At 39.7% G+C, this 27,960-nt stretch overlaps 2 protein-coding genes across 3 annotated transcripts in view; both read left to right on the top strand.

Moving 5' to 3' along the window:
* The window catches only part of LOC121971600 (26S proteasome regulatory subunit 6A homolog), a 31,447-nt gene extending 5,803 nt beyond the window's left edge, over positions 1–25,644 (top strand). The window contains exons 6-10 of the mRNA XM_042522935.1: positions 21,016–21,134; positions 22,595–22,682; positions 24,273–24,392; positions 24,609–24,749; positions 25,343–25,644. Coding sequence (XP_042378869.1) covers positions 21,016–21,134; positions 22,595–22,682; positions 24,273–24,392; positions 24,609–24,749; positions 25,343–25,420 — 546 coding nt within the window. The 3' untranslated portion in view covers positions 25,421–25,644. The remainder of the gene's footprint in view (positions 1–21,015; positions 21,135–22,594; positions 22,683–24,272; positions 24,393–24,608; positions 24,750–25,342) is intronic.
* Positions 25,645–26,243: 599 nt separating this feature from the next.
* Positions 26,244–27,607, top strand: LOC121973760 (deSI-like protein At4g17486). 2 transcript variants are annotated; one of them, XR_006109750.1, is made up of 4 exons: positions 26,244–26,525; positions 26,623–26,910; positions 27,018–27,344; positions 27,428–27,607. XR_006109750.1 is itself a non-coding variant. In XM_042525120.1 (3 exons), exons 1-3 carry the CDS (start codon positions 26,354–26,356, stop codon positions 27,281–27,283), a joined length of 726 nt encoding a protein of 241 aa, XP_042381054.1. In that variant the 5' UTR covers positions 26,244–26,353; the 3' UTR covers positions 27,284–27,416. The 2 variants fall into 2 exon arrangements, 1 of the variants encoding a protein (XP_042381054.1); XM_042525120.1 differs by lacking the exon at positions 27,428–27,607 and having other exon boundaries at positions 27,018–27,416.
* Positions 27,608–27,960: the final 353 nt, after the last annotated feature.

Raw genomic sequence — 27,960 nt, 5'->3', positions numbered from 1 at the left:
TTTAGTTTATAAAGAAAAGAAGGAAGTCGAAAGTCACCCCAACCGACCGGAGGCCACTTCATTCATTGCGGTCGATCTGAGCCTCGAGAAGAAAGCCGAGCTGGTGGCTTGCTTAAAGCAAAATCATGATGTGTTTGCATGGGCAACCCATGAGCTCTCGGTCTCTCCAGTAATAATGCAACAAGAGTTGCACGTTCGACCGGATGCTCGTTCGGTAAAGCAAAAGAAGAGTGACTTCAACTCGGAACAAAATCAAATTATCCGAGTAGAGAAAGAGAAGCTGCTAAGGCAAGACATCTGAGAAGTACAGTTCTCGACCTGGCTTGCCAATGTGGTGTTGGTATCCAAACTGGGAAACAAGTGGCGAGTCTGTGTTGATTTTAGAGACTTGAACAAAGCCTGCCTGAAAGATTATTAGCCGCGTATCGATCGGATTCTACAACCGGATGCAAGTTGATATGTATACTGAATGCATATCAAGGAGATCACCAAGTCCTGCTCTTCAAGGAGGATCAAGAAAAAGTCAGCTTCATCACGGCAGATGAGACTTACTACTACAATGTCATGCTGTTTGGTTTGAAGAATGCTGGAGCCACATATCAAAGATTTATGAACATGGTGTTTTGGTGGCAGATTGACAAAAATATGGAGGTATATGTCGACCACATTAATAAAATCCCTCCGGGCTATAGACTTGTGTGCAGATATCGAGAAAACATGCCAGACCCTGCGAAGATATGGAGTCAAACTCAATCCCAACAAATGCTTGTTTGGGGCTAAGAGCATATGTTTTCTTGGCTACATCGTGACCGAAAGGGGAATAGAGGTCAATCCCAGCAAGGTGAAAGCACTTCAAGACATGCCCTCGTCGCATAACTTTGGAGGAGGCTCAACGGTTGATCGGACGAATCACTGCTCTCTTAAGATTCATCTCAAGATCGTTCGATCGAAGCCTGTCGTTCTTCAAAATTCTACACTGAGCGACCAAGTTTTAGTGGGATGCCGAATGCAATAAGGCGCGGGAGGAACTCAAAAACTACTTATCTTCTATCGAACGGGCCATTAGATCAACGTTGGTGCGACAGGACGACAACGAACAACAGTCGGTGTACTTTTTAAGTTATTTATTAAAAGATGCTGAATGCCGCTATACCTGTCTCGAGAAGTTGGCGTATAGGTTGGTCTTGGCCGTCCGGATGTTACGTCCTTATTTTCTCTCATCTTATCATTGTGTTAACTAACAACACATTCGAGTTCTCTTCAATCCTGAGACGTCGAGACGACTAATTAAATAGGTTATGGAATTGAGCGAATTGATATACAATATCAGCCCTGATCAACCATCAAGGTATATGCCTTAGCTAATTTTGTGACAGAAATACAGAATCCTGAGCTGTAGGAAACGTGGAGTCTATGTGGATAGATCATCCACTTGGTAGGGTAGTAGAGTGGGGGTACTCTTGATATCACCACGCGAAGATAGGATGCAGTTGTGCGTCCGACTAGATTATCAGGCTACCAATAATGAGACAGAATATGAAGTTCTGATCGTCGGTCTACAAGCATCTAAGCATGTTGGAGCTCTCGGGTTCTTATTTATTCTGATTCCAGCTGGCGCCTAACAATTCTCAGGCAATTTCGAAATAAATAATATGAGGTTGAAATTATATGCCGAGGCGTTTGACAGATGAATTTCAGGATTTCAAGAGATAACATTACAGAAGATCCCCCGGTCGGACAATCAATATACGGATGAGTTGTCCAAGTTAGCTAGTTCTTTGAGCTAGTGACGTTGGATAAGCCGGTCGAGCAGTATTGCTAGTGGCTCATATTGAAAGATCGACTGAAGCAGAAGTGCAAAGTGATTGGAGGACACCTTGATAGAATTCCTCCGATTGGGAAATACTTATTAGATTGGGAACAAGCTCGATTGATAAAAAGAGGGTTGATCAGTTCACGCTTATATGAGGTTATTTATACAAGAGTCTTTTCTAGGCCATTGCTCAAATGCGTCGGGTCGGAAGGCGTCCAATACATTTTGTAAGAAGTACATCAAGGTTCTTGTGGCAGTCATCCGGATGACCGTTCACTGGCTTGGAAGATCTTATTGGTAGGATATTTTTGACAAACCCTGCAAGCAGATGTAGTTCGGACAATGACCACTTGCCTTTCATGTCAAAGACATCAGAACATAACATACTGATCTACTGAAACGCTGAAGACATCAATTTTCTCGTTCTCGTTTGCATGGATATTGTTAGACCTTTTCCCGCGATCGGTCAAAGAAAATTCTTGCTTGTAGCCATGGACTGCTTTTCTATGTAGGTGAAGCCGAGCTGCTTGCTAAGATAACTGAGCAGATGGTTATTAAGTTTTTATGATAAAATATTGTGTCGATTTGGTGTTCCTCACAAGCTCGTTTCTAATACTAGAAGACAATTCCAAAGATGAAGGCGTAAAGAATGGTGTGCCAACTATGATATTCTACAGGTCTTTACTTCAGTAGCCTATTCCAGAGCAATAACAAGGCGGAGGTCACTAACAGAGAAATTATCAGAGGACTTAGAACCCTGCTCGACCATCTTGGAGGGAGTTGGGTCGATGAACTGCCGAGTGTGCTATGGGTGTATCGCACACCCCGAGAAGCTACTGGCACACTGCGTTCCAATTGGTGTATGGAGAAGCAGTAGTGCTGGTGGAAATAGGCGTCGAGTCCGATCGGAGACAACTATATGGCGAAGAAAACTCCGAGCGGCGTCTTATGGAGCTGAACTTAATAGAAGAAATTAGAGATAAAACATTCGCTCGATTGATGATGCATCGGCAGAGAATAGCATTGTTCCCCCAATTGAACCAGGAAAGGGAAACACTTCAAAGGTAGAGATACATCTGAATGGTGGAACCTACCGTCAGCACACCAACAAACTGGCGCCATCTTAACCCTGCCTACGCAGCTTGGTAAAGTAGAGGATGTATTTTTAAGATGGGAAGACATTACTAAAAATATGGTTGCTTTGCAGAATTTTACAGATAACCAGGACAAGGCCGATTTTATTGAAAATCTTTTAGGAGAAGCAGAAAGGTTGACCTGGATTCAATGGCGAATGACCTACCCGGATGAATATCAAGAATTGGTAAATTCATCTGAAGGAAGAAATGGTACCCAAAATATACTTTCTCAAATAAAAAGGGTATTTATTCTAGAAGATCCTTTCCAGGGATCTACTGATATGCAAGACAATGCCTATAGAGACCTTGAAAGAATATCATGCTCCCATATTAAAGATGTTCTTCCATTTATGAATGATTACATGAATTTAGCTGCAAAGACTGGAAGGCTATTTACTAGTTCAGAACTATCTGAAAAATTTTGGCTAAAATTACCAGGTGATCTTGACAGAAGAATTAAAGCTGCGTTTGAGGAAAAATACCAAGGAAATACAATAGGAGTTCACCCAAGGGTCCTTTTTGCATATAAATACTTGGAAGAAGAATGCAAACGAGCGGCTTTCAACAGGTCATTGAGAGACTTATCATTCTGTAATCAGATACCTATACCAGGATATTACCAAAAGAAAGGGAAATTTGGAGCAAGAAGATCCACTACTTATAAAGGAAAGCCTTATAACTCTCATGCCAAGATTGAGAAGAAGAAACACCTTCTAAGAAATAAGAAATGCAAATGCTTTCTATGTGGAGAAGAAAGCCATTTCGCAAGGGACTGCCCCAAAGAATATCGATACACAAAAAGGGTAGCTATGTTCGAAGGCCTTGAACTTCCAAAAGACTATGAAATAATGTCCGTCCAAGAAAGAGATGAACCTTCTGACGCAATCTATAGCATATCCGAAGGAGAGGATAACCAGGTACTTACAAATCTTAATGAATCTCTATTTGTATTTATAGAGGAGAAGAATTGTTATATGATTGGAAAAGAAAGTGGATGACAACCCATGGTACGGGTCACTAAAACCCAATACGACTGCAACCACATATGGATGATCAACGATGAAATTTCATACTTATATAAAAGGTGTTATTGCTGTAAAAGAATGACGATGCAAAAACACAGGATGCACTGTTCCACATGCAAAATAACATCATGCGGTATGTGCTCAAAACATTACTTCAATGTTACAATTCTTATTCAGCAAAAGGCACCAATTCCATACAATCCTAGTAGCCTTGTTCAAGAGCAGCAGGTATATATTAATTGGGCTGAAGCAGAGATGGCTAAACTAAAGCAAGAAGTTGAAGCGACCAAAAAACTTTCTATTTTGCAGATAGAGCAATTAAAAAAGGAGTTCCAAGGCAGAGAGGAAGAGTTAATAAGAAACGCCTATGCAGACAAACTTGAAGTTGATACGGAAAATGAAGAACTTCGTTTAAAGGTAGACCTTCTTGAGCTAGAAAATGCCGATCTCAAAAGGCAAATATCTAAAAATTAGAATGAGGAAATTCATCAAGAAGAAGAAGAAACATACATGTTTGTCACCGAAGGGCGGGAAAAGGATCTCTCTGCCTCTGAAGTAATATCGCCAAAAAGAAAAACAAATGACCTTTTTAATCTTGTGGTAGAGCTCAGCATACCAGGGGTGAAGAACTTTAGAGTTAATGCAATATTAGACACCGGAGCTACTACATGCTGCATAAACCAGACATCTATACCACTGGAGGCCATTGAAGACAACACCTTCATTGTCAATTTCAGCGGAATCAACTCAAAAACAACTGCCAACAAAAAACTAAAGTATGACAGTATGAAGATTGGGGAACACACTTTCAGAATACCTTACACGTATGCTTTCCCCCTAACAATTGGAGGAAATATCACCATGATAATCGGATGTAATTTCATCCGATCTTTATACGAAGGCATTCGGATAGAAGGAGATGAGGTAATTTTCTAAAAAAATATAACCACTATAAAAACTCAGCAAACTGTTGCTGCAGCACCCACTCTTGAGGAATTGGAACTTGAAGAAGAAGAGTACAACCAGATTCAAGAACAAATCTGTACATGACAATCAGGTACTCTGCTGCAAGACTTCATAAAAGAACTTACTGATACTGGTTATATTGGGGATAATCCCACCAAATATTGGGACAAAAATAAGATTACATGCAGGCTTGAAATTAAAAATCCTGATCTTACTATTGAAGATAGGCCCCTGAAGCATGTAACTCCTCAGATGCAAAAATCCTTTAGTGCTCATATAAAGGCTTTGTTGAAGTTAAAGGTAATCCGACCAAGTACAAGCAGGCATAGAACTACGGCAATTATTGTCCATTCCGGTACTACAGTTGACCCAGTAACTGGAAAGGAGACAAAGGGGAAGGAGCGCATGGTCTTCAACTACAAACGTTTCAATGACAATACTCACAAAGATCAATATAGCCTCCCAGGCATAACACCATTATTAACAAGGTTGGCCGAAGTAAGATCTATTCAAAGTTTGATCTTAAAAGTGGTTTTCATCAGGTGTCAATGGATCCTGAATCTATTCCCTGGACTGCATTTTGGGTTCCTGATGGACTGTACGAGTGGTTAGTCATGCCATTCGGATTAAAAAATGCTCCAGCTGTTTTTCAAAGAAAGATGGGCAACTGCTTCAAAGGTACAGAAGATTTTATTGCAGTTTATATTGATGATATTCTGGTTTTTTCTGAGCAGGAGCATCGAAGTCATTTAAAGATCCTATTAGATATCTGCAAAAAGAATGGGTTAATAATAAACTCAACAAAAATGAAGCTTGGAAGCCCAACTATTGAATTTCTTGGTGCAACAATAGGAGGATCAAAAATCAAACTTCAAGCCCACATTATTACAAAAATAGCTGATTTTAGTGATAATGAATTGCAGACAACCAAAGGACTTCGTTCATGGCTGGACCTCCTTAACTATGCCTGATTCTATATCCCTAATATGGGAAAAATTTTGGGCCCATTATACTCTAAAACAAGTTCAAATGGTGAGAAAAAGATGAATTCGCAAGATTGGGTTTTAGTACGCAAGGTCAAAGTAATGATAAAAGAACTGCCTGATCTGACTATACCACCGGCCCAGTGTTATATGCTTATTGAAACTGATGGTTGCATGGAAGGATGGGGTGACATCTGTAAATGGAAGCTCCAAAAGCATGATTCAAAATCAGAGGAAAAAATCTGCGCTTATGCAAGTGACAAGTTCTCACCCCCAAAGTCCACCATAGACGCCGAAATCCATGCTGTTATGAATAGCTTAAACAGCTTTAAAATCTACTATTTGGATAAGGAGGAGTTTTTGATCAGGACTGATTGCCAAGCCATTATTAGTTTCTTTAATAAGTCTGCACAAAACAAGCCATCTCGAGTACGATGGATAGCTTTTACAGACTTCATTACTGGCCTGGGCATTCCCGTCCATTTTCAACATATTGAAGGTAAAGACAATCTTCTTGCTGACGCTCTATCCCGATTACTCTGTGTCCTTGCAGGTCCATGGACTCACACGGAGAAGGATCTTCTAATACTGACTCAAATGGAGGAGACCTTGAGGCAACTCGACTCCAAGCCAAATACAATAGCATCCCGACACCTAGCCGGCCTTATCATCTCTTGGAGCATTACAAAGAACTGGCCCAATCCAGTAAAACCTGGATCTTCCATCCAGAAGAACATGACAAAAGAGCCCATATGGAAGATATTAAATGGACAACCTCAAGAAATGTCATTAATAACATCAGGGAGCTAGAACTCATCTGCAGGGTCAAAGAAAGCGACTTTAAGTCCAGAAGTACCCAGAAACGAGGCTTTTACTTTAAAGACGCACTACCAGCAGTAACCAGCACTAGAATTGAATTATTGGAGGCTTTTCTGAAGATGCAAAGCACGCTCCAGCACATCAATGACACACCACCATGATTAAAGGAAGCATGGTGAGCCCACAAATCCAAAAATACTTTATCCTCTGATGGATTGAGCCTCGGGGACCCGTCCATTTGTCCAAAAGGATAAGAGTGTTGAGTCAGTCTGTCTTGTAAAGCAAGCAATAATGGTAGAGTATCTACTTTAGAGTCTGTAGAAAAACTGTAGTGGGGGTCAGGAGATAAGAATCGGTTGAATGATGATGGGGCCCAATGCGCATCCAGTTCACCGATGAAAAATTCTATAAAACCCATGACTCTCAAATGCAAGACACACAGCACATCTTGTTACAAGTCTTACTTTGAGAAACTTCTAAGATTGTAAGTCTCTTACTTCAGTTCTTAATCTAAATCCCAGTCCTATATATTATTTCTAGTTCTTGTATACATTATCTGTGAGATTGGTTAAAGCTGCTGCTCTAGAGATCGGTTAAAAGGTCCTCGACCAGTGATGCTTCTGGTAATCCTCTGGAGTCTTCTCTGAGCATTGTATCTACGCTTCTTTCCTTACCTGTATTCCCTTACTTGATCTTCAAACATTGGGTGTTCTTCTGCTGCTAGACTTCTGGTAAGGGTTGTTACAGGAGGATTTTGTAACCTTGTTCTGGTGGCCATTACTTGCCCCTTTCTCTAGCTTTTTCTTCTTTAAATAAAGTGAATGGGTCCGAGAATACTCTGAGCTTTCCTTTTTGCTCTTTTGGTTTTTCTTGTATTTTGAGGCTCCTGATTTTTTCACTTAAATTATCAATGACTGTTTTTGGTAAAGAGGGTGTTCCGAATTTTTGGACTACGGCTTCAAGCTTCTTCAAGCGGTCATCAAGAGTTTCTAACTTCTCAAGAATGGTTATTAATAGCTGAATCTGAGTATTTGATTGCTTAATAGTAGCTATAGAGCTACTGATAGCTCCTTTGTAGTCAGCTGGTCAACAAAAGCCTAAAGAAGGTGATTCTAGGCTTTCAGTTGCTTGGAGAGCTTCTTTATATGAATTTGTAGCCTGAGTGTTGATGTAACTCATTCATGAAGACGTCCAAGTCTCAATTTTATGTAACAAAGTTTCAACTCTATCCAGTTTCCTCTTTAGCTCCTCTGACAATTGCAAAGTTCGTTCTTCAATTATTTTAGGTCGTCGAATAATGTTTAAAACCACTTCCTTAAGTTGTATTTTTGTGAGTGGTTTATTTTCTACTATCACCTTTGTCAAATTTATTAGGTTTTTGACCAACTTCTTGTTTTCTTCTTTGAGGACTTCTATTTCCTCTTGAATTTGTTTGAAGTTTTTTAAGTGAACTCTACAAGACAAACAAACTCGGTCGTAGATTATTGAAAGATTGTGAGCTAGTTCTTCTTGGGTTGGCTTTTTACTGGTTTTTGCTAAATCAAGGTACTCAAGGTTCGAGGTATGAGATTTTGTATACCATTCCTGAATCCGTTCCTCCCATTGTCTAGACATAGACACAATTATAACCTCTTTTCCTTTTCTATCTTTTATAGTCCTATTGCTTACGGCTTAGAGGGTTTTAAAGGCTTTCATGCTCACATAGGTGTGCCCTTGGACTAGAGCGGCTTCACCAGCCTTTGTTGCCAAGTTAGGACCTATTCTTTTGCATTCCACCCATTGTTCCCTGGTCGCCTTATTACAATAGAAAAATAAAAATAGTTTTAAGGAAAATTAGTTAATAAGACACAGCATCAGTTCATGTTTTCGCTATAACTGATCAACAGTTGCAATTCGCTAGACATGCCTTCAGACGTTGCTATAACTGATCAACAGTTGTAATTCACTAAGCCTGAATTTTAAAGAAAGATCTCTGTTATTGTTTTTAGGAAGAATGACAGGAGGTGATATTTAACTCAGGGACCTGTCCCCTAAGTACCTTGCTATAAAACATAGCTAGCCATCAAACTAACTCTGATACCAAAGTGCGGAAACGTCTTTTAATCTAAATCTCACAGATAATGTATACAAGAAATAGAAATAATATACTGGACTGGGATTTAATATTAAGAACTGAAGTAAGAGACTTACAATCTTAGAAATTTCTCAAAGTAAGACTTGTAGCAAGATGTGCTGTGTGTCTTGCATTTGAGAGAGTCATGGGTTTTATAGAGTTTTTCATCGGTGAACTGGGTGCGCATTGGGCCCCATCATTATTCAGCCGATTCTTATCTCTTGTACCCACTACAGTTTTTCTACAGACTCTAAAGTAGATACTCTACCATTATTGCTTGCTTTACAGGACAGACTGACTCAACACTCTTATCCTTTTGGACAAATGGACGGCTCCTCGGGGCTCAATCTATCAGAGGATAAAGTGTTTTTGGATTTGTGGGCTCACCATGCTTCCTTTAATCATGGTGGTGTGTTTTTGATGTGCTGGAACGTGCTTTGCATCTTCAGAAAAGCCTCCAATAATTCAATTCTAGTGATGGTTACTGCTGGTAGTGCGTCTTTAAAGTAAATGTCTCGTTTCTGGGTATTTCTTGACTTAAAGTCGCTTTCTTTGACCCTGCAGATGAGTTCTAGCTCCCTGATGCTATTAATGACATTTCTTGAGGCTGTCCATTCAATATCTTCCATGTGGGCTCTTTTGTCATGTTCTTCTGGATGGAAGATCCAGGTTTTATTGGATTGGGCCAGTTCTTCGTACATCTCCAAGAGATGATAAGGCCCGTTAGGTGTCGGGATGCTATTGTATTTGGCTTGGAGTCGAGCTGCCTCAAGGTCTCCTCCATTTGGGTCAGTATTAGAAGATCCTTCTCCGTGTGAGTCTATGGACCTGTAAGGACACAGGGTAATCGGGATAGAGCGTCAGCAAGAAGATTGTCTTTACCTTCAATATGTTGAAAATGGACGGGAATGCCCAGGCCAGTAATGAAGTCTGTAAAAGCTATCCATCGTACTCGAGATGACTTGTTTTGTGCAGACTTATTAAAGAAACTAATAATGGCTTGGCAATCAGTCCTGATCAAAAGCTCCTCCTTATCCAAATAGTAGATTTTAAAGCTGTTTAAGCTATTCAGAACAGCATGGATTTCAGCGTCTATGGTGGACTTTGGGGGTGAGAACTTGCCACTTGCATAAGCGTAGATTTTTTCCTCTGTTTTTGAATCATGCTTTTGAAGCTTCCATTTACAGATGCCACCCCATCCTTCCATGCAACCATCAGTTTTAATAAGCATATAACACTGGCCGGTGGTATAGTCAGATCAGGCAGTTCTTTTATCATTACTTTGACCTTGCGTACTAAAGCCCAATCTTGTGAATTCATCTTTTTCTCACCATTTGGACTTGTTTTAGAGTATAATGGGCCCAAAATTTTTCCCAGATTAGGGATATAGGATCGGGCATAGTTAAGGAGGCCCAGCCATGAACGAAGCCCTTTGGTTGTTTGCAATTCATTATAACTAAAATCAGCTATTTTTGTAATAATGTGGGCTTGAAGCTTGATTTTTGATCCTCCTATTGTTGCACCAAGAAATTCAATAGTTGGGCTTCCAAGCTTCATTTTTGTTGGGTTTATTATTAACCCATTCTTTTTGCAGATATCTAATAGGAACTTTAAATGACTTCGATGCTCCTGCTCAGATTCAGAAAAAATCAGAATATCATCAATATAAACTGCAATAAAATCTTCTATACCTTTGAAGCAGTTGCCCATCTTTCTTTGAAAAACAACTGGAGCATTTTTTAATCCGAATGACATGACTAACCACTCGTAGAGTCCATCAGGAACCCAAAATGCAGTCCAGGGGATAGATTCAGGATCCATTGACACCTGATGAAAACCACTTTTAAGATCAAACTTTGAATAGATCTTACTTCGGCCAACCTTGTTAATAATGGTGTTGATGCCTGGGAGGCTATATTGGTCTTTGTGAGTATTGTCATTGAGACGTTTGTAGTTGAAGACCATGCGCTCCTTCCCCTTTGTCTCCTTACCAGTTACTGGGTCAACTGTAGTACCGGAATGGACAATAATTGCTATAGTTCTATGCCTGCTTGTACTTGGTCGGATTATCTTTAACTTCAACAAAGCCTTTATCTGAGCACTAAAGGATTTTTGTATCTGAGGAGTTACATGTTTCAAGGGCCTATCTTCAATAATAAGATCGGGATTTTTAATTTCAAGCCTGCATGTAATCTTATTTTTGTCCCAATATTTGGTGGGATTATTCCCAATATAACCAGTATTAGTAAGTTCTTTTATGAGGTCTTGCAGCAGAGTACCTGATTGTCATGTACAGATTTGTTCTTTAATCTGGTTGCACTCTTCTTCTTCAAGTTCCAATTCCTCAAGAGTGGGTGCTGCAGCAACAGTTTGCTGAGTTTTTATAGTGGTTATATTTTTGTAGAAAGTTACCTCATCTCCTTCTATCCGAATGCCTCCGTATAAATATCGGATGAAATTACATCCGATTATCATGGTGATGTTTCCTCCAATTGTTAGGGGGAAAGCATACGTGTAAGGTATTCTGAAAGTGTGTTCCCCAATCTTCATACTGCCATACTTTAGTTTTTTGTTGGCAGTTGTTTTTGAGTTGATTCCGCTGAAATTGACAATGAAGGTGTTGTCTTCAATGACCTCCAGTGGTATAGATGCCTCGTCTATGCAGCATGTAGTAGCTCCGGTGTCTAATATTGCATTAACTCTAAAGTTCTTCACCCCTGGTATGCTGAGCTCTACCACAAGATTAAAAAGGCCATTTGTTTTTCTTTTTGGCGATATTACTTCAGAGGTAGAGAGATCCTTTTCTCGCCCTTCGGTGATAAACATGTATGCTTCTTCTTCTTCTTGATGAATTTCCTCATTCTGATTTTTAGATATTTGCCTTTTGAGATCGGCATTTTCTAGCTCAATAAGGTCTACCTTTAAACAAAGTTCTTCATTTTCCGCATCAGCTTCAAGTTTGTCTGCTAAGACGTTTCTTATTAACTTTTCCTCTCTTCCTTGGAACTCCTTTTTTAATTGCTCTATCTGCAAAATAGAAAGTTTTTTGGCTGCTTCAACTTCTTGCTTTAGTCTAGCCATCTCTGCTTCAGCCCAATTAATATATACCTGCTCTCTTGAACAAGGCTACTAGGATTATATGAAATTGGTGCCTTTTGCTGAATAGGAATTGTAACATTGAAGTAATGTTTTGAGCACATACCGCATGATGTTATTTTGCATGTGGAACAGTGCATCCTGTGTTTCTGCATCGTCATTCTTTTACAGCAGTAACACCTTTCATATGGTATGAAATTTCATCGTTGATCATCCATATGTGGTTGCAGTCGTGTTGGGTTTTAGTAACCCGTACCATGGGTTGCCATCCACTTTCTTTTCCAATCATATAACAATTCTTCTCCTCTATAAATACAAATAGAGATTCATTAAGATTTGTAAGTACCTGGTTATCCTCTCCTTCGGATATGCTATAGATTGCGTCAGAAGGTTCATCTCTTTCTTGGACGGACATTATTTCATAGTCTTCTGGAAGTTCAAGGCCTTCGAACATAGCTACCCTTTTTGTGTTTCGATATTCTTTGGGGCAGTCCCTTGCGAAATGACCTTCTTCTCCACATAGAAAGCATTTGCATTTCTTATTTCTTAGAAGGTGTTTCTTCTTCTCAATCCTGGCATGAGAGTTATGAGGCTTTCCTTTATAAGTAGTGGATCTTCTTGCTCCAAATTTCCCTTTCTTTTGGTAATATCCTGGTATAGGTATCTGATTACAGAATGATAAGTCTCTCAATGACCTGTTGAAAGCCGCTCGTTTGCATTCTTCTTCTAAGTATTTGTATGCAAAAAGGACCCTTGGGTGAACTCCTATTGTATTTCCTTGGTATTTTTCCTCAAACGCAGCTTTAATTTTTCTGCCAAGATCACATGGTAATTTTAGCCAAAATTTTTCAGATAGTTCTGAACTAGTAAATAGCCTTCCAGTCTTTGCAGCTAAATTCATGTAATCATTCATAAATGGAAGAACATCTTTAATATGGGAGCATGATATTCTTTCAAGGTTTCTATATACATTGTCTTGCATATTAATAGATCCCTGGAAAGGATCTTCTAGAATAAATACCCTTCTTATTTGAGAAAGTATATTTTGGGTACCATTTCTTCCTTCAGATGAATTTACCAATTCTTGATATTCATCCGGGTAGGCCATTCGACATTGAATCCAGGTCAGCATTTTTGCTTCTCCTAAAAGATTTTCAATAAAATCGGCCTTGTCCTGGTTATTTGTAAAATTCTGCAAAGCAACCATATTTTTAGTAATGCCTTCCCATCTTAAAAATACATCCTCTACTTTACCAAGCTGCGTAGGCAGGGTTAAGATGGCACCAGTTTGTTGGTGTGCTGACGGTAGGTTCCACCATTCAGATATATCTCTGCCTTTGAAGTGTTTCCCTTTTCCTGGTTCAATTGGGGGAACAATACTAATAGGTTCAGATTTTGCCCTGTTTGTTGGGGAATAGCCGACGGGGTTCATCGTTGTGTCCATTGGAGGCGTGTATTTTGAGACAGCCTCTGTTGAATAAATTTGCTCTGTAAGGGCTTTGAGCTTTGGATAGTCAGTGATCCAGTCGTCTTCTTCTGTTGAGTTGGCTTTACCCTTAGATTTCGACGTTGGAGAAGAGCGGATGGTGGAGAAAGAGGCCGTAGGTCCGGCCGGTGTTGGAGGTAGATAAGTTAGAGGTTGTACAACGATTGCACCAGACGGCAGTTCGGAGAGGGAAGGCTTCCGGTTGGAGGATGGGGGAGTTGGTTCGCCCATGGCTCCTTCGAGGGCGGTAGAAGTGGAGCTCTCTCCTCGCTCGGAAGGTGGTCGATGTGTAGACGCGACAGCAGAAGTTTGGGGGATTGAAGTGACCAACCTAGCAGTATCTTCCATTCAGAGTCTTTTGTGGGGTTGTCGTTGAATCAATGCTTTTGCGGAAGTTGTCGACTTTGAAGGCACCGCTACGGGCACCAAGGAGGGCTGCTTGAGAGGTAGGTCGCTAGTGTTGCTAGCAGCGCCACTCCCCGCTACTTTGCTCGACCAGCAATAGCCTATGACTTTCTAGCTCGATAACTCCATGAGCTTCCAGCTCTGCCTCAGTTAACTTAGTGGAGTCGTTCAGTAAATCCCTAAACATCACTTTTGTTGCAAAAGAGAAGAAAAAATCCCTTAGATCCAAAAACAAGGGAAGACAAAGCTGCTCACCAATTGTGCAGGGCAATGGGACACGGACGGGACTCAATCCAAACACATATAGAACACCCTCTAGCAACAACTTGTTTATGTGATATTTAGGTCGGTTAGCTGCGCCGCGATTTGGTGGTAGGTCCGCTTTTATAGATATTTTCTTAGCTCTGGGGAATTGGGTAGCTGCATTTGCCACCCGGTTGGGAAGGTAGCTCAGCCGGGAAGTTGAACATAGAAGCAATGAGACTTTCAACCCTTGTTGGAAGAAGACATCTTAGCAAAATACACGACGCTGACTCGTGCTTGAAAGAGGAAGACGCTTGACTCAGATTGCTTAGGGTAATAAAAATAGTAAAAAATATGTGGATTAAAAGGAATCTTGTACAAACAGAATAGTATTTCCACTCCGTATAGTAGCTTAAAGGAGTTGGGTACTAGTTGATGCAACGGAATATGGAAGTATCTGCAGACTTCGGAGAAAAACGGGTGGATCGGGAAACGAAGGCCAGCATACAGTTGGTCCTCAAAGAAAGTTAGGAACCCCTCAGGAGGAGTGTGGGGACGGTCGTAGACGGAAGGAATGATGAGCTTATGGTCGGAGGGAATATGGTATGTGAGGTTCATCTGGTCAATCTCGTCGCCATTGAAGTTCGATGAGGTGAATGTGTACCATAGGCGTAATATGACAGTACGAGGAGAAGGAGAGTGCACTATACGGAGGAGAAGATGAAAGGTGCAGATCAAATATTGAAAGGGGCAAGGAGAAGGAACTTATTGGATATGAATCCCTGGTGACTTGTAACAGAGAGCAGAAAGTTGAGCAGATGAAAGCGAAGGTGGAGGTGATACAGTGCAAGGAGAAGCGAAGGCTAAAATACCTTGTTGTCGATTATTCAGTCGTCCGATCAAGGGCTTAGAAAAACTAGACTTTCTCCGGGCCGTCAAAATTCAAAAGGTAGAGCTGTCACATTGAATCTTAACAATCACCTATCACATCAAACATTCGGCGACACGAATTGGTACACGTGGCAGTCAACCACAGGTGTCATTAATGGGGAATGGAAATGATCAGTAGGTGAATGATGGAAAAGCATGGTCGACATGCTTTGCATTCATGATAAAGGATTTGAGCGATTTCCAAGAAATTGGGATGACGTCAACAGTAATTAAGAGACACTGAGTATGGGAGGTCGCTTGGGAAAAAAAATGAGAAAAGAGAGCAAACCGCTTAAGTATCATCAACATTTGATCCGAGCGGCGTTAACCTCGGAGTCGCCCAACTGGTGTCCAAGACAGTAAAGTGCCTGGTCGGGAAGAAAAGTTGCAAAAATACCAAGTGTCAAGTTAGTCGGACTTGCAACTTCCTTTGACTAAACTTGAGGGGAGGACTTATGATACAATGATAAAGATGGCCCCCCCTCGAAAAAGCGAGTTAAAGCAACGAGGATCGACTAACGTGGAGGTCAAAGTCAAATAGTCAAAGTTGCAGAGTCGGACGAACTTGGAGACTGCCCACCAAGCAAGGTTGATCGAGTGGGCCTGTCAGATGTGAAGGGCTGGTCGAACCACCCGACGACCATTCTTCACAACTCGCAAATGGAATTTAGAGTTAAGTACTAATTCACCTGGCCCACCGATCAGACCTAAGGTCTAATCGGGCATAGGGCCGATCGGACATAGTGCGCATCTCTGACAATATAAAGGGCCGAGTGAAGAACAAGTCGGCAGTTGCATTCTGGAAGGTCGAGCTGGCAAGGTGGTCGTCGGTCGGCTTATAGCAGGACCTAGATACCTGTCATATTATACTCTTTTGGAAGTTTGTGCCGAAAAGGATAGAGAATATCCATCAGCAAATCGTCCTTTAGAAGCTTCTAGCTTATCAAGTCACAGCGATCTGTAAGCTCGTTTAAGGGGTCTATCTTTTCTTAGGAAAGCTTTGGGAAGCATGCTAATGCTTTGAGATGCGTTCATCATGCAACAGTGACATTATAAAAGGGGTCTTGATCTACAGGCGGATGTATGCGATGCTTCTTATTTGCATTCGCCATTTGCTACAGTTCGCTACTTTTTTCTCCTAGACCGAGCATTAACTTGAGTGTTGGAAGGCCAACGCTAGTTCCCTGTTCTAATACTAACACTCCTTGTTTTGCGGGTAGCGCGGAGTCTTCATCGAATCGACAGCAGAGCTACGTCCCAATTCACTTATTTCAGACAGGATAAATCTCCATCCAACTTAATAAGAAACATGCTAATGCTCTTTTTAATGAGAAAGGTGGCTTTTAAAATTCAAGAATTTGATTCAAATAATAGATTAAATATAAATATTTGGCTTATAAGATGAAAGGAAATCACATATACTATTTGTACTCCTTTTTTTTTCAGTAACTAGTTTGTTGTTTTTTGGTATTATTTCCTTTCCTAATTTTACATAAGTTTTTTACATTTGCAATATTGCAGTTTTGTTCTCAGCATTTCTCCGATCTTTATTTTTTCTCCCGCATTTGTTCTTACAGTAACTGAACCTTTTGACATGCTAATATTTGTGTCCATCTGTATTTTTGGACTTTGGGACAAAGGTCCAACATTTACTACCATCAAATTCATCTTAGCCTTTATAATAATGTGCAATAATGCAACAGCTATAAATATGATATGATCAACTAAGTTACTATGCCCATTTTGATTGTCTTGGTAGGATAGCAACCCATTTGGAATAAGAACAGGCCACCTCCATGTGGCTTTCATTAGAGACACAGAGACCAAGTGTGATGATGCATTGAAAGGGATTGTTCGAGTGGTTGGTTCATTGGGGAAGTAGCTTTGGTAGCATTGGCTCACTGGGGAAGGGTGGGGGTTGGTGGAGTTTTGACATTGTGGGCTTCAATGCCCTGAATGATGCTAGATACAATCTTTTTGAACCTCCTTAGGTGTCAGTTGCCCTCGTTTTTGGTTGAACAAGTCATACTTGTGAATTTTGATCCCTCAATGACCTTGAGTGCGCTAGAAAGTGTTAACCAACAATGTAAAGGTCGACATTGTTGGGAATGTCTTCTCATCTATGAATGTAGACTTTCATTTGATAGTTGTGTTGGCTCTTTAACCACTTATGGTTAACATTAATGAATGTGATGGGTCTTGAAGTGTGACTGTGCAAGTCAATTGCCTCCATAATTGGCCAATTCTAATTGGAGTGATATGCCTAAGATGACAATATTGACATTAATACAATCCACGCGAGGCACCTAAGGATCACTGGCAATATCCAAGGGACCCCATGAAAGTAATATCTCTCTTATAAGCAGTTGCAATGATAAAGCTAATAAGAAGTGAATAAGGAAAATATCTTGGTTGACAATCAATGCTTTCATTTTAATCCTCTATGGACATTCTATTAGAGGAACCTATTATTAACTTCCTTGGTTCTTCAATGCTTTTCATTTTAATCCTCTACAACAATTATAACCAAGCCTTTATCCCACTAAGTGGATTCAACATTTTATTAGAGGAACCATATTTCAATAGCATACTTTTGTCGTACTATTGTACAACCTAGGGACATTGTGAGAGGAAAAAGGAATTAGTATTTTGCCGGAAGACTATAATTAATGTTTTAAAGGATGCTTAGCTTTTGCCATTGCATCAAGTGGAAATTGTGGATGTAAGATGGCTTGATGTAGATACTTCATATTCTTAATGGGCGGATGGACATTTATAGTTTCTTGTGTTGTTGGGGCTTTGACGGTCTCAGCAATGTAATCCAACATGATAAGAATTCACCTAATTATTGCTGATATAATACTTTAGAGCATCCACATCAATTTCTCTAAACACAAAATTTACTTTAAATTTTACATTTTACTAAAAAAAACCTTTGCATCAACTTACCCTTTCCATTCTCTAAATTTAAATTTCATGAATAGTACTTTTCTAAATTTAGGGAATGAAATCCATTCCCTAAATATTAAAATATCATTTAATTTTGGGAGAGAGAAACAATAAAGGGAATGGATTATGTAATGAAAAGTAGATATTACATAGTTAGAGAGAAAAAATAATTAAAAAAAGTGGAAGAGGGAGAAGAAAACAATAAAAAAAATAAAGATAATGGAAATTTTAAGATAGTTGATGTAGTATGCACTAAAAAATGATTGTCTAAATTTAATAAAAAGGGTGGTTTATCCAAATTTTAGAGATATTATAGAGAAACTGTGGATGCTCTTGGAGGGTTCCCTATCCTATCTACTATGGCAATCGCGGTGGATCTTGGGAGATGACAGTGGAGTGGAGTGGCTCCAAGGTGCACATGTAGCTTCATCAATGTCACTTCAAAAAAGTCTTTTGAATTTAAAATAGAATGCTTAATCAATGTAATTGTACATAGTTGGTTAGAGGCCTTATCCGTGCAATATTTAGTAGATTGAGGTTATAATGAAGCCTCAGAGTGGGAGGGAGCATTACCGAAGATGTTGAAAGCTCTTGTACATGCCTTGTCCAACAAACAAAAAGAGGGTGCTTTGCATCATCCCTCAAATGATCATTCGTGTAGTGAGGATAGATGTTGAGAACTCTGTAAGGGTCTATCCATTAGCCAACAAGTTTTTCCTTCATAATCAAGGTTTCCAAAGCATATACAGACGATATGCAGTTGATCAATTCCATAATGCATATGTAGTATAAATTGTATATAAGGGGACATGTGGTCAATATTACAATATTAAAAACATTTATATTCATAGTGTTTATTACTTTCAAATTAACAGTTTAACATTTACAAGGGACAATGATGTAATTAGGGAAATTTTGTTCAACATTTATAAGTTACAATCTACTCCATAGAGAAATTTTAGGGTTTAAGTCAATTTGGCTCAATTTAAATTAATTCAAGTGATAAGATTTTTTTTTCTGTATAAGTAGATTGCAAATGTCATTAGTTTCCATGTGGCCCCCTTAAAATTTAAGTGCCTTTTAAAACCCATTACCAAAATGGATAAATATTACTTGATTTGGTCAAAATGACTCTATACTGTACCCTTTTAGTCTTAGATAATTACTTGTTTCGATAGATTCCCCTCATTGTACATGTTGTCAACATGTGAGATGGGTACGAGTATGAAAAAATGAGTTTGAGTAGTCAGACTGGTCCAAGAAAGGAAGAGCAAGTAATAGAGGACAAAAGTGGAAATAGAAGTGGAGGAAAATTACCTACTACTGGGCTTTGTTAACGAATCACATTGTTTGGGGAGGATACTTGGTTCGACACATTCCCCTCTTGTATTTGTTTTGATATGAGATAGAGTACGATTATGAAAATGAGTTTGAGTGGTTGGACTTGCCTTAAAAATTCAAAAAAAAACGTACAATGCAGGAAGAACAAGAGGTAAGTACCTACTCCTATTCGGCTTTGTTGGCAGATCACATTGTCTAAGGAGGGAGGAGAGTTCAACTAGCATTGCGGTGCCATGGAGGGAGAGGAATAGAGGGATGTGGGCTTGTTCACAATGACATTTGGACAAGAAGATGAAGGCATGTTGGTTGTGATTTTTTTTTTTGTGGGGTTGAGAGAGAGAGAGAGAGATAGAGAGAGAGGGGAGGGTGCTGGATGGGTGCCTTAATGGGGCTTACAGGCGGTTGACTCATGATCTGTCAACTTGTGATGGTACAATGACAGCATTAGTGGGTCATATTAAATTGTGCTAGGGGAGGGTGGGTTGGTTCAGTCATATAATTCTAGGAATTGAGGTTATATCAAGGGTTATTCGGAATGTTATGGTGGAATGGTGAGCTATGTTAAGGTTATTTAACAATATTAGGGTTATCTAGTATTTAGGTTCTAGCATTTACTAAATTTTAATGTAATATATTGATTTGTTGTATTCCTACCATCCATATTCTAGTTGGAACCTGTTGGGAATTCAATTAAAGTCCCACATAGGAAAGATTTGGAAAAAATCATGGGTTTAAAAGGATGTAAGATATCTCTATTGTCATAATGCCTTTTGGGTAGAGCCTAAGAACAAAGTCAAACTTAGGCCCAAAGTGGACAATATCATGTTATTGTGGAGACATGTGGTTGTCAGAATCATGGTATAGACCAGATGTCATGTGGGATGACCTTGAACGAAGTTGAGGGTGGGCCCGGAGTAGGTCAGGATGACCGGATGCTTACGAGGAGACTTGAAGCAAGTGAGGAGTGATCGGATGCGGATGCTCGCGGGGAAGGTCCGGAGCAAGTCAGGTGACTGGATGTTCGCGGGGAGGCCCGAAGCAGGTCAGGGTGACCGGATGCGGATGCTTGCGGGGAGGCTCGGAGCATGTCAGAGTGACCAGATACTCGCAGGGAGGCCCGAAGAAAGTCAAAAGTGACTGGATGCACGCGGGGAGGTCTGGACCATGAGAGTAATTGTGGTTCTTCGTTTGAGGGGAGGATTGTTAGAGATTCAATCAAAGTCCCATAGATTTGGAAAAGATCATAGGTTTAAAAGGATGTAAGATATCTCTATTACTATGAGGCCTTTTGGGTAGAGCCCAAGAGCAAAATCATGTGGGTTTAGGCAATATCATGTCATTGTAGAAATATGTGAATATCCTTTGGGCATAACAAATGGTATCAGAGCCATGACCCAGACCAGATGCCATATGGGATGATCTTGAACGAAATTGAGGATGGGCTTGGAGTAGGTCAGGACTATCGCATTGACCTTCATCTAAATATAAGCCACCTATCATTAAACCCCTTTTTGAAAGCAGTTGTGCCCCTACTTTGGTAAACTCCCATGTATGACACTCGATCCATACCCATGTTGCATACGGACCTCAACATAATTGGCAAGAAAGGTTAAATGTCTTAAAGAATATAGGATTCTTATTTATATTCTTTTCCTTTTTGAACCATCAGCTTATTTGAGTTTCGGTTCAAAATTTAGCAACTCTATGCAGATGTTTATTGGTGATGGAGCAAAGCTTGTCCGAGATGCTTTTCAGCTAGCAAAAGAGAAAGCTCCATGTATAATTTTTATTGATGAGATAGATGCTATCGGAACCAAACGTTTTGACAGGTATGGTACCTTTATTCTTTTCCGTTTTAGACTGCACTTATTGGGTTTAATGTTCAACAAAATATTTATTATTCATATAGCATGCTAATTTGATCAGAATGTAGAACATTTTTATACCATGGCATTTCTTTGAGTATGAGGTACGAAACCTATGAAGTAATTCATATCAACTTGTATGAATTAATTTAGAGAATGGCAAACTGACCAGCATAGGGGCACGATATTGTCACAATATAACTTTCTCTGATGCACCTAAAGAGGTTCCCTTGGTAACAAGTTCATATAAGTCAGATTTAGTAGCATGGGCAGCTTGCTGATTCCTCTTCTAATTTCTCTACTATGGTATTTTTTTGTGGCAAATGGTTAAGGTTTGAAATCTCAAGTTGTACGTGGTGATTTGGTCTTTGACTCATTCAGTCAAACGATACTGATTTGGTATTGTGCCAACGTTCCCATGTATGGTGCAGGTGACAAATTGAAGGTGGGCGGAAATAGATGAAAACGAAAAAGATAAACAACTATATACTTAATTTCAATGTTTGCTTTCTATCTAGCATGCTACGATTATGACATTGCCTTGTACTAAGAAAAACTACAAAAATAAATAACAACATTATCTCAATTTTAGCATGTCAAGAAGTGTTGAAAGTTTGACATGAAATGATACTTGTCAACATGATTGATACGACATTGGAGATATAGTCTCGGTGCCTAGTAGTATCGAGTTTTGGTAAGTTATTAGAATGATAGTTTTGACCGGTTTGCCTACCCATGGTACAAGATTTCAAATCATACATCCAAGGATATTTCTCACACTATAAAGGAATTGTGCAAGTATGAACATTTCCCCTAGCTAAAAGTGTGAGACATGTGTCAAAAACCTAGAAAAGACTTGAGGTGATTTGGGATCTGGTTTCTTTGAGCGTAGGGAGTTGAAATTTAATTTTATTTGTAGAAGTGAACTTTCTTGACTTGGGATGGTTTATTTTACATGGGTGCTCAATTATTTATACTATGGTTGTCAAAATCAAATATTGGCACTGATATTGGACAATTTTGCAAATATAAATATCAGTTGAGTTGTAGTGTTGGAATTGCTAACAATTGCAGTACTCTAGAAGTATGTTTCTTATTAATTGGTATACTGCCAAGTATCTTTCACTCCCACAATCACAGCAAAACCCTCACTCAACACAAATGAAAAACAGGTTTCCCCGGAAATTCATACCCAACAAAGAAGTTGCTTTGTCTTCTCCCAAAGTCAGAATCTCCTTGTTAGTTTGTCTACTCCCCTAGATGGATCTCTTCTTCCCCTTGTCATTGCTTTCCCACATGCAATCTATCAGCGCTGGCTAATAGTTCACTGGCTATGTAATTGTTTTATTTTATTGTATTGTAGCAATAGTTCATCAGATTATTTTTACATGAGACTGAAACATTCTCTTTTTTAATACTTGTAGTGAAGTAAGTGGAGACAGGGAGGTTCAAAGAACTATGCTGGAATTATTAAATCAGCTTGATGGCTTTAGCAGTGATGAACGTATAAAGGTCATTGTTATTAGTCAACTTAGCTTACAGTGAATTCAAATTTACTATACCTGAGTGCATGTAACTTGATAATCTGATCATTTTAATTAGTTATCTTTAATCTCTTAACACATTCAGCATTCAACTCCATTCTTTGTTTTATTCTATTGGTTTTTTACTCCTTTCTTATACACAAGATTATGCTTATCATAAGAAAAACACTCACATATATATGTAGCAGTGCATGCTTTTGTTTGACCTGTGTCATTTGTCATTTGTTCCTGCATAAACTAGCCATAGCATGAGGGTCCTTGTATGTGGATGTGAAAAAAGTCAAAAGATGGATGAAGAGTGAGGGGTAAGAATAAATTATTCTATTTGCTGGATAGAAGGATGGCAAATTTGATTAATCATTCCTTTCCTGTGTACTTTGGATGATATTAGGAGGATGGATTTCTTTTCTATAAAAGACTAAATATCCTTGATAACTTTTGTTTTTTCCCTATTGTCTTCCTATGAAGTCCAAAACTTAGAGTAAGTATTGCAATTCTCACCATGCCCAAAAAGGACAAATCAATTTGAATCCTTTATGCTGCCTTCAGATCTTTAAGTGCATTGAAAGAATTCAAATTCTAGTCAAGAGTTTTAGATCTTGATTGCTAATTAGGTTGAACATAATTCTTCAAAAAACAGTATTGCATGCTGAATTAGGAAAGCATAACTAGTATAGCCTTTATTAAAGAAGGCTGCTGAAAAAACAATAAAGTTGATGGAATTAAAAAAGTGTTCTGCAGTCATGGCTAATGACAAAGTGGACAGAAGCAATGTCATAAACAATCTGAATCTTATGACAGAAAAGACTTAATCAACTTGAACATAAATGATCTGAAATTGATTGTTCACAGAAACAATTTCATAACTTAAACAGAATATAAGCAAAAACCTCATACATAATATTGGTCTGATAACAAAATTCATAGAAGTTTGATAAGACAAATACTTTTTTTATAGATATCTGATAAAGATCTCACAATCACCACTTGCTGCAATAACATTCTGTTAATGACTATCAATGTGTGAGAACTATTGCATTCACTACTTGCTGTGATAATATTCTGTTAATAACAGTCAATCTGTAAACTTCAGGAGCTCCAAAAAAACATCTTTTATCTTTGCATTATGATAGGAACTGTTGCAGTCACTGCTTGACTGTGATAACATTCTGTTAATTACAGTGAATTGCTAACCTTCTAGAGCTCCAAAAAACATCGTTATCAATTATTATGAAGATGACAATGAAATCTAAGAAAACTACTAGTCTTAGCTTAAAATATTTTGTTTGTGTGTTTGCACCTCGCTACTGGGTACTGACAATTTTCCATGTTGCCTTCATCTCCCTGAAACTTCTCGTATGATTCTTAATTCTTCACTCTTCACTCTGGCATATGAGATTAATTGGGAGACGATTTTATTTTCATATTGTCGAGTTAGCTAATTAAGAGATACAACATTGCATGTTTTTGCTTCCTTAAATTTGGGAAAAGAAACAATGAGATTCCCAATTTTTTACTTGCGGCTCTCCCTAATTGTGTGAACTTGTCTGTTTAATAGGTGATAGCTGCAACTAATCGTGCTGACATTCTTGATCCTGCTCTTATGCGTTCTGGGCGTCTGGATCGTAAAATAGAATTTCCCCATCCAACTGAAGAGGCAAGAGCTAGAATATTGCAGGTAACAGGAAATACTTATATATCAACAAAAAAAAAATCCTTTTAAAAAGTAGTCATCATCAGTACGGCTCCAGTCTGCGCAAGGCCCCCACTAGATTCAGTTTTACAATCTTTTTCTTGCATAGCATAGCAAAAAACAGGGGGAAAAAAAATCATGCTGCTTAAGCAAGGTTATCTCATCTGTTTATTCCCTGCTGACTATGTGTGTGAAATTTAGATCCATTCGAGGAAAATGAATGTGCACCCTGATGTGAACTTTGAAGAGCTGGCAAGATCAACCGATGATTTTAATGGAGCACAACTTAAAGCGGTTTGTGTTGAAGCTGGCATGCTCGCCTTGCGTCGTGATGCAACTGAGGTTCTCTTCTGCGCTTTCCTTATATTGCCCATAATTTTCACTGTTAACAACTTAATGCTGCATTTTAATTCTTGTCCTAGTATAAACTTTTAGAGCACTGAACTACAGTCCATATGCTGGTTTTAAAAAGATGCCTCCTGAAGTTGACCCCCTACTTTAGTGCTCTTCAAGCTTGAATTGTTTCTGTTTGGCGCAAAAAGTTGCCGAATGTTATCAAAATTTTGGCTTTGATGAGATTAAATTTCTATAAAATTTTAGGGGTCAAATTTTAACATTCAGGATCCAAATTGATGTGGGTTTTATAATTTTAATAATTGAAACTTCACGTCCCATATTTAGGAACTCTTCTGCTGTTCTTTGACTCTCTGTTTACCTGACCTGGATGGTTCTTATTAAGAGAATTTTGCTGTGTAGTCGACTGAGGAAATACTGTACCTGCGTTTATGATCTAGTTGGCACTGCATACATCTAGATTGCCTTGAACTGGGCCATCAGGCAATCACAAAGTGGTGGAATAGTCACTTTCTTATTTGGCACAATATATGGTCGATGAACAAAGCTATGATAGTCAACTAATGCTAATTTTGGTTCAGGTGACGCATGAAGATTTCAATGAAGGGATAATTCAAGTTCAAGCAAAGAAGAAATCCAGCTTAAATTATTACGCTTAGTGCCTGGCCTTCAAGGCTCCGTGGAATCATGACTCGGTGGAATTGGGGATTACGAGACATTAATTATCAGTACTTTCTCTTCTGTTCAGTGTGCAGCAGCAAAGCGTACCTAATATCGTAGCAATCTTCTCGTAGCAATCTTCTTTAGTTTTTTAGAACGTACAAAGCAAAAAAGAAAAAAAAACATTCATTTAATAATAAGACATGGTGTGTTATGCTATAAATGATACCTCGGTTTGTTGAATTGAACTGGCTTGAGGTCCAATTCCCCTAAGCGGCCGAATAAGTTGAAACAAACTTACTGACTTGCATACTTGCAACATGGAACGTGATTGCCACATGTGCTGTTATGCTGCATCCACCATTGTCCGATCTTATCTAGAAAGGTAAGGAACCGACGGACATAAGATGCCAAATTATTTTAATATCCCAAGTGTCACCTATCTCCAAATTATTTCAAAGAAAACCTCAATTACCCATGTCCCAACTGGTTCGTCGGTTTATCCACACTTGGTTTACAGTAACAATAAGCCAATTCTCTTTGTTTTTGCGCTGTTCGAGTTGAGAAAAAAAAGTGCGATACAAGGGTCCCTTACGGAGGCCCCTACATCTATCTATCTATTCGGTGATGGCTCCTTCTGCGTTAATATTCATCATGATCGATTGTCATCCCTCGTTAAGACAAACGCTCGAGTGCCACATTCCTTCGACGTTATTGCTTAAAGTTATATATATCGAAGTATATTCTTCTCTACTTCGCATCTTATTGTTCAAGTTTCCCTCTGAAAAGTATATCCTTCTCTAAACTAACTCCGTTGGACACGGGTCACACGGCACTATCTCCGCTCCATTCCCAAAAGTACTTGTAGGTCTTCGTTGATGCTCGAGGTTCTCATCGCCGCTCCCAATGCCGCGTAGGCTGCCGCTGCCTCTATGATCGTCTTTCCTCCTTCCCGCCTACTACGGACCATGTTCACCCGGAGGGGCTCGCGGGAGTGGAGGCCAGCGGCGTCGACGCCCGTCTTCCTCAACGTCTACGACCTCTCCCCCATCAACGGCTACGCCTACTGGCTCGGCCTTGGCGCGTATCACTCCGGCGTCCAAGGTGGGATCGAACCGTCGCCCCCGTCTTCTCCTCTGTTTCTTTATCTCCGACTGATTGTCAGCGTGATTAGGGTGTTTGTTGGTTTGTTTTGGCGTAGTGCACGGGGTGGAGTACGCCTATGGGGCACACGAGCACGCCGCGACAGGGATCTTTGAGGGGGAGCCGCGCCGTTGCCCGGGGTTCGTTTTCCGGAAGGCCATCCTCATCGGGCGCACCGATATGGGGCCGCGCGAGGTGCGGGCGCTCGTGGAGGGCATGGCAGCAGAATACTCCGGCAGCGCCTACAACCTAATCTCCAAGAATTGCAACCACTTCTGTGACGACGCCTGTTTCCGCCTCACCGGCAAATCCATCCCCAAGTGGGTCAACCGTCTAGCCAAAATAGGTACTCGACGTCGTCCCGTTTCCCTTTCCCCTCAACGCAGCGATTTTCTTTTTTTCTTTTTTTTGATCTCCCCGTTCGTTGCCAATGGAATGATTTTTCCGCACTAGGGTTCCTATGCAAGTGCGTGCTTCCCACCAGAGTGGCGGAGGTGCGGAGGCACGGGGCGTACGATGAGCATGGCGTCCTGCAAGCCGACAAGTGGCGACCGAGGAGCAACTCCGCCAGATTCCCTCCGGCGATCACCGCGACGCCCCGCAGCAACATATCGCAGCCTACGGTCACCATCTCCTCCCTATCGGAGGGGCGAAGGAAGCTCAGGCGCTCCGCCTCGCTGTCCTCCGCCGTAGGTGAAAGTTCGTCGTTAGCCGCGTAAACGCCGGCGTCGGCGATTTTTTCATCTTCGTCCTCGGGGCAACCCTTCTCGGGCTACCAGAGTAAAGTTTTCGCGATCCTTTCCCTCTTCTTTAACTCGATTGGAAAATGAAAAATTACTTTTTGTCTTTTTCCCTTCACATAGAGGAACTGGCGCCATGAAATGCTACTACTGCCCGTCAAAGTGTAAACACTATGGTACGGTTGTTGAACGCTCGTTGTCTCCACCGGTTGGACCAAGTTCAAAATCGAAATATAACAAATGGAAATATTTCTGAACTAATTGTACTTTTCAATAAAAATCGAAGAACATAAGTAAGCAGACTTACCACCACAATGTCTCGTGTTTTAGCAATTTTATAGGAAATAACGCACGACGCCATCCTCTTTTATTTTTTAACCTAATTGAATAAAAATCCATCAAAAGGCCTCATGTTTTAATCTTTTTATCAAAAAAAAAAATATCCTATATTTTTTAAAAAATATTTTTACTTTTAACGCTATTATAGTAATTATAAAATCATAATGATTACATAATTACAACAATTACAATCTTTTAATTGTTATACAATTGTAGTATCTATAATTTTGTAGTTACTACTATCTTTAGTAGCTATGATCCTATAACAATATAATATTTGTTGAAAGATTGTTGATGTAATTGCCCCTAAGTTAAGG

The sequence above is a fragment of the Zingiber officinale genome, chromosome 4A (assembly GCF_018446385.1).
Source record: "Zingiber officinale cultivar Zhangliang chromosome 4A, Zo_v1.1, whole genome shotgun sequence".
Lineage (NCBI taxonomy): Eukaryota > Viridiplantae > Streptophyta > Magnoliopsida > Zingiberales > Zingiberaceae > Zingiber > Zingiber officinale.
This window is presented reverse-complemented; position numbering and strand designations above follow the sequence as displayed.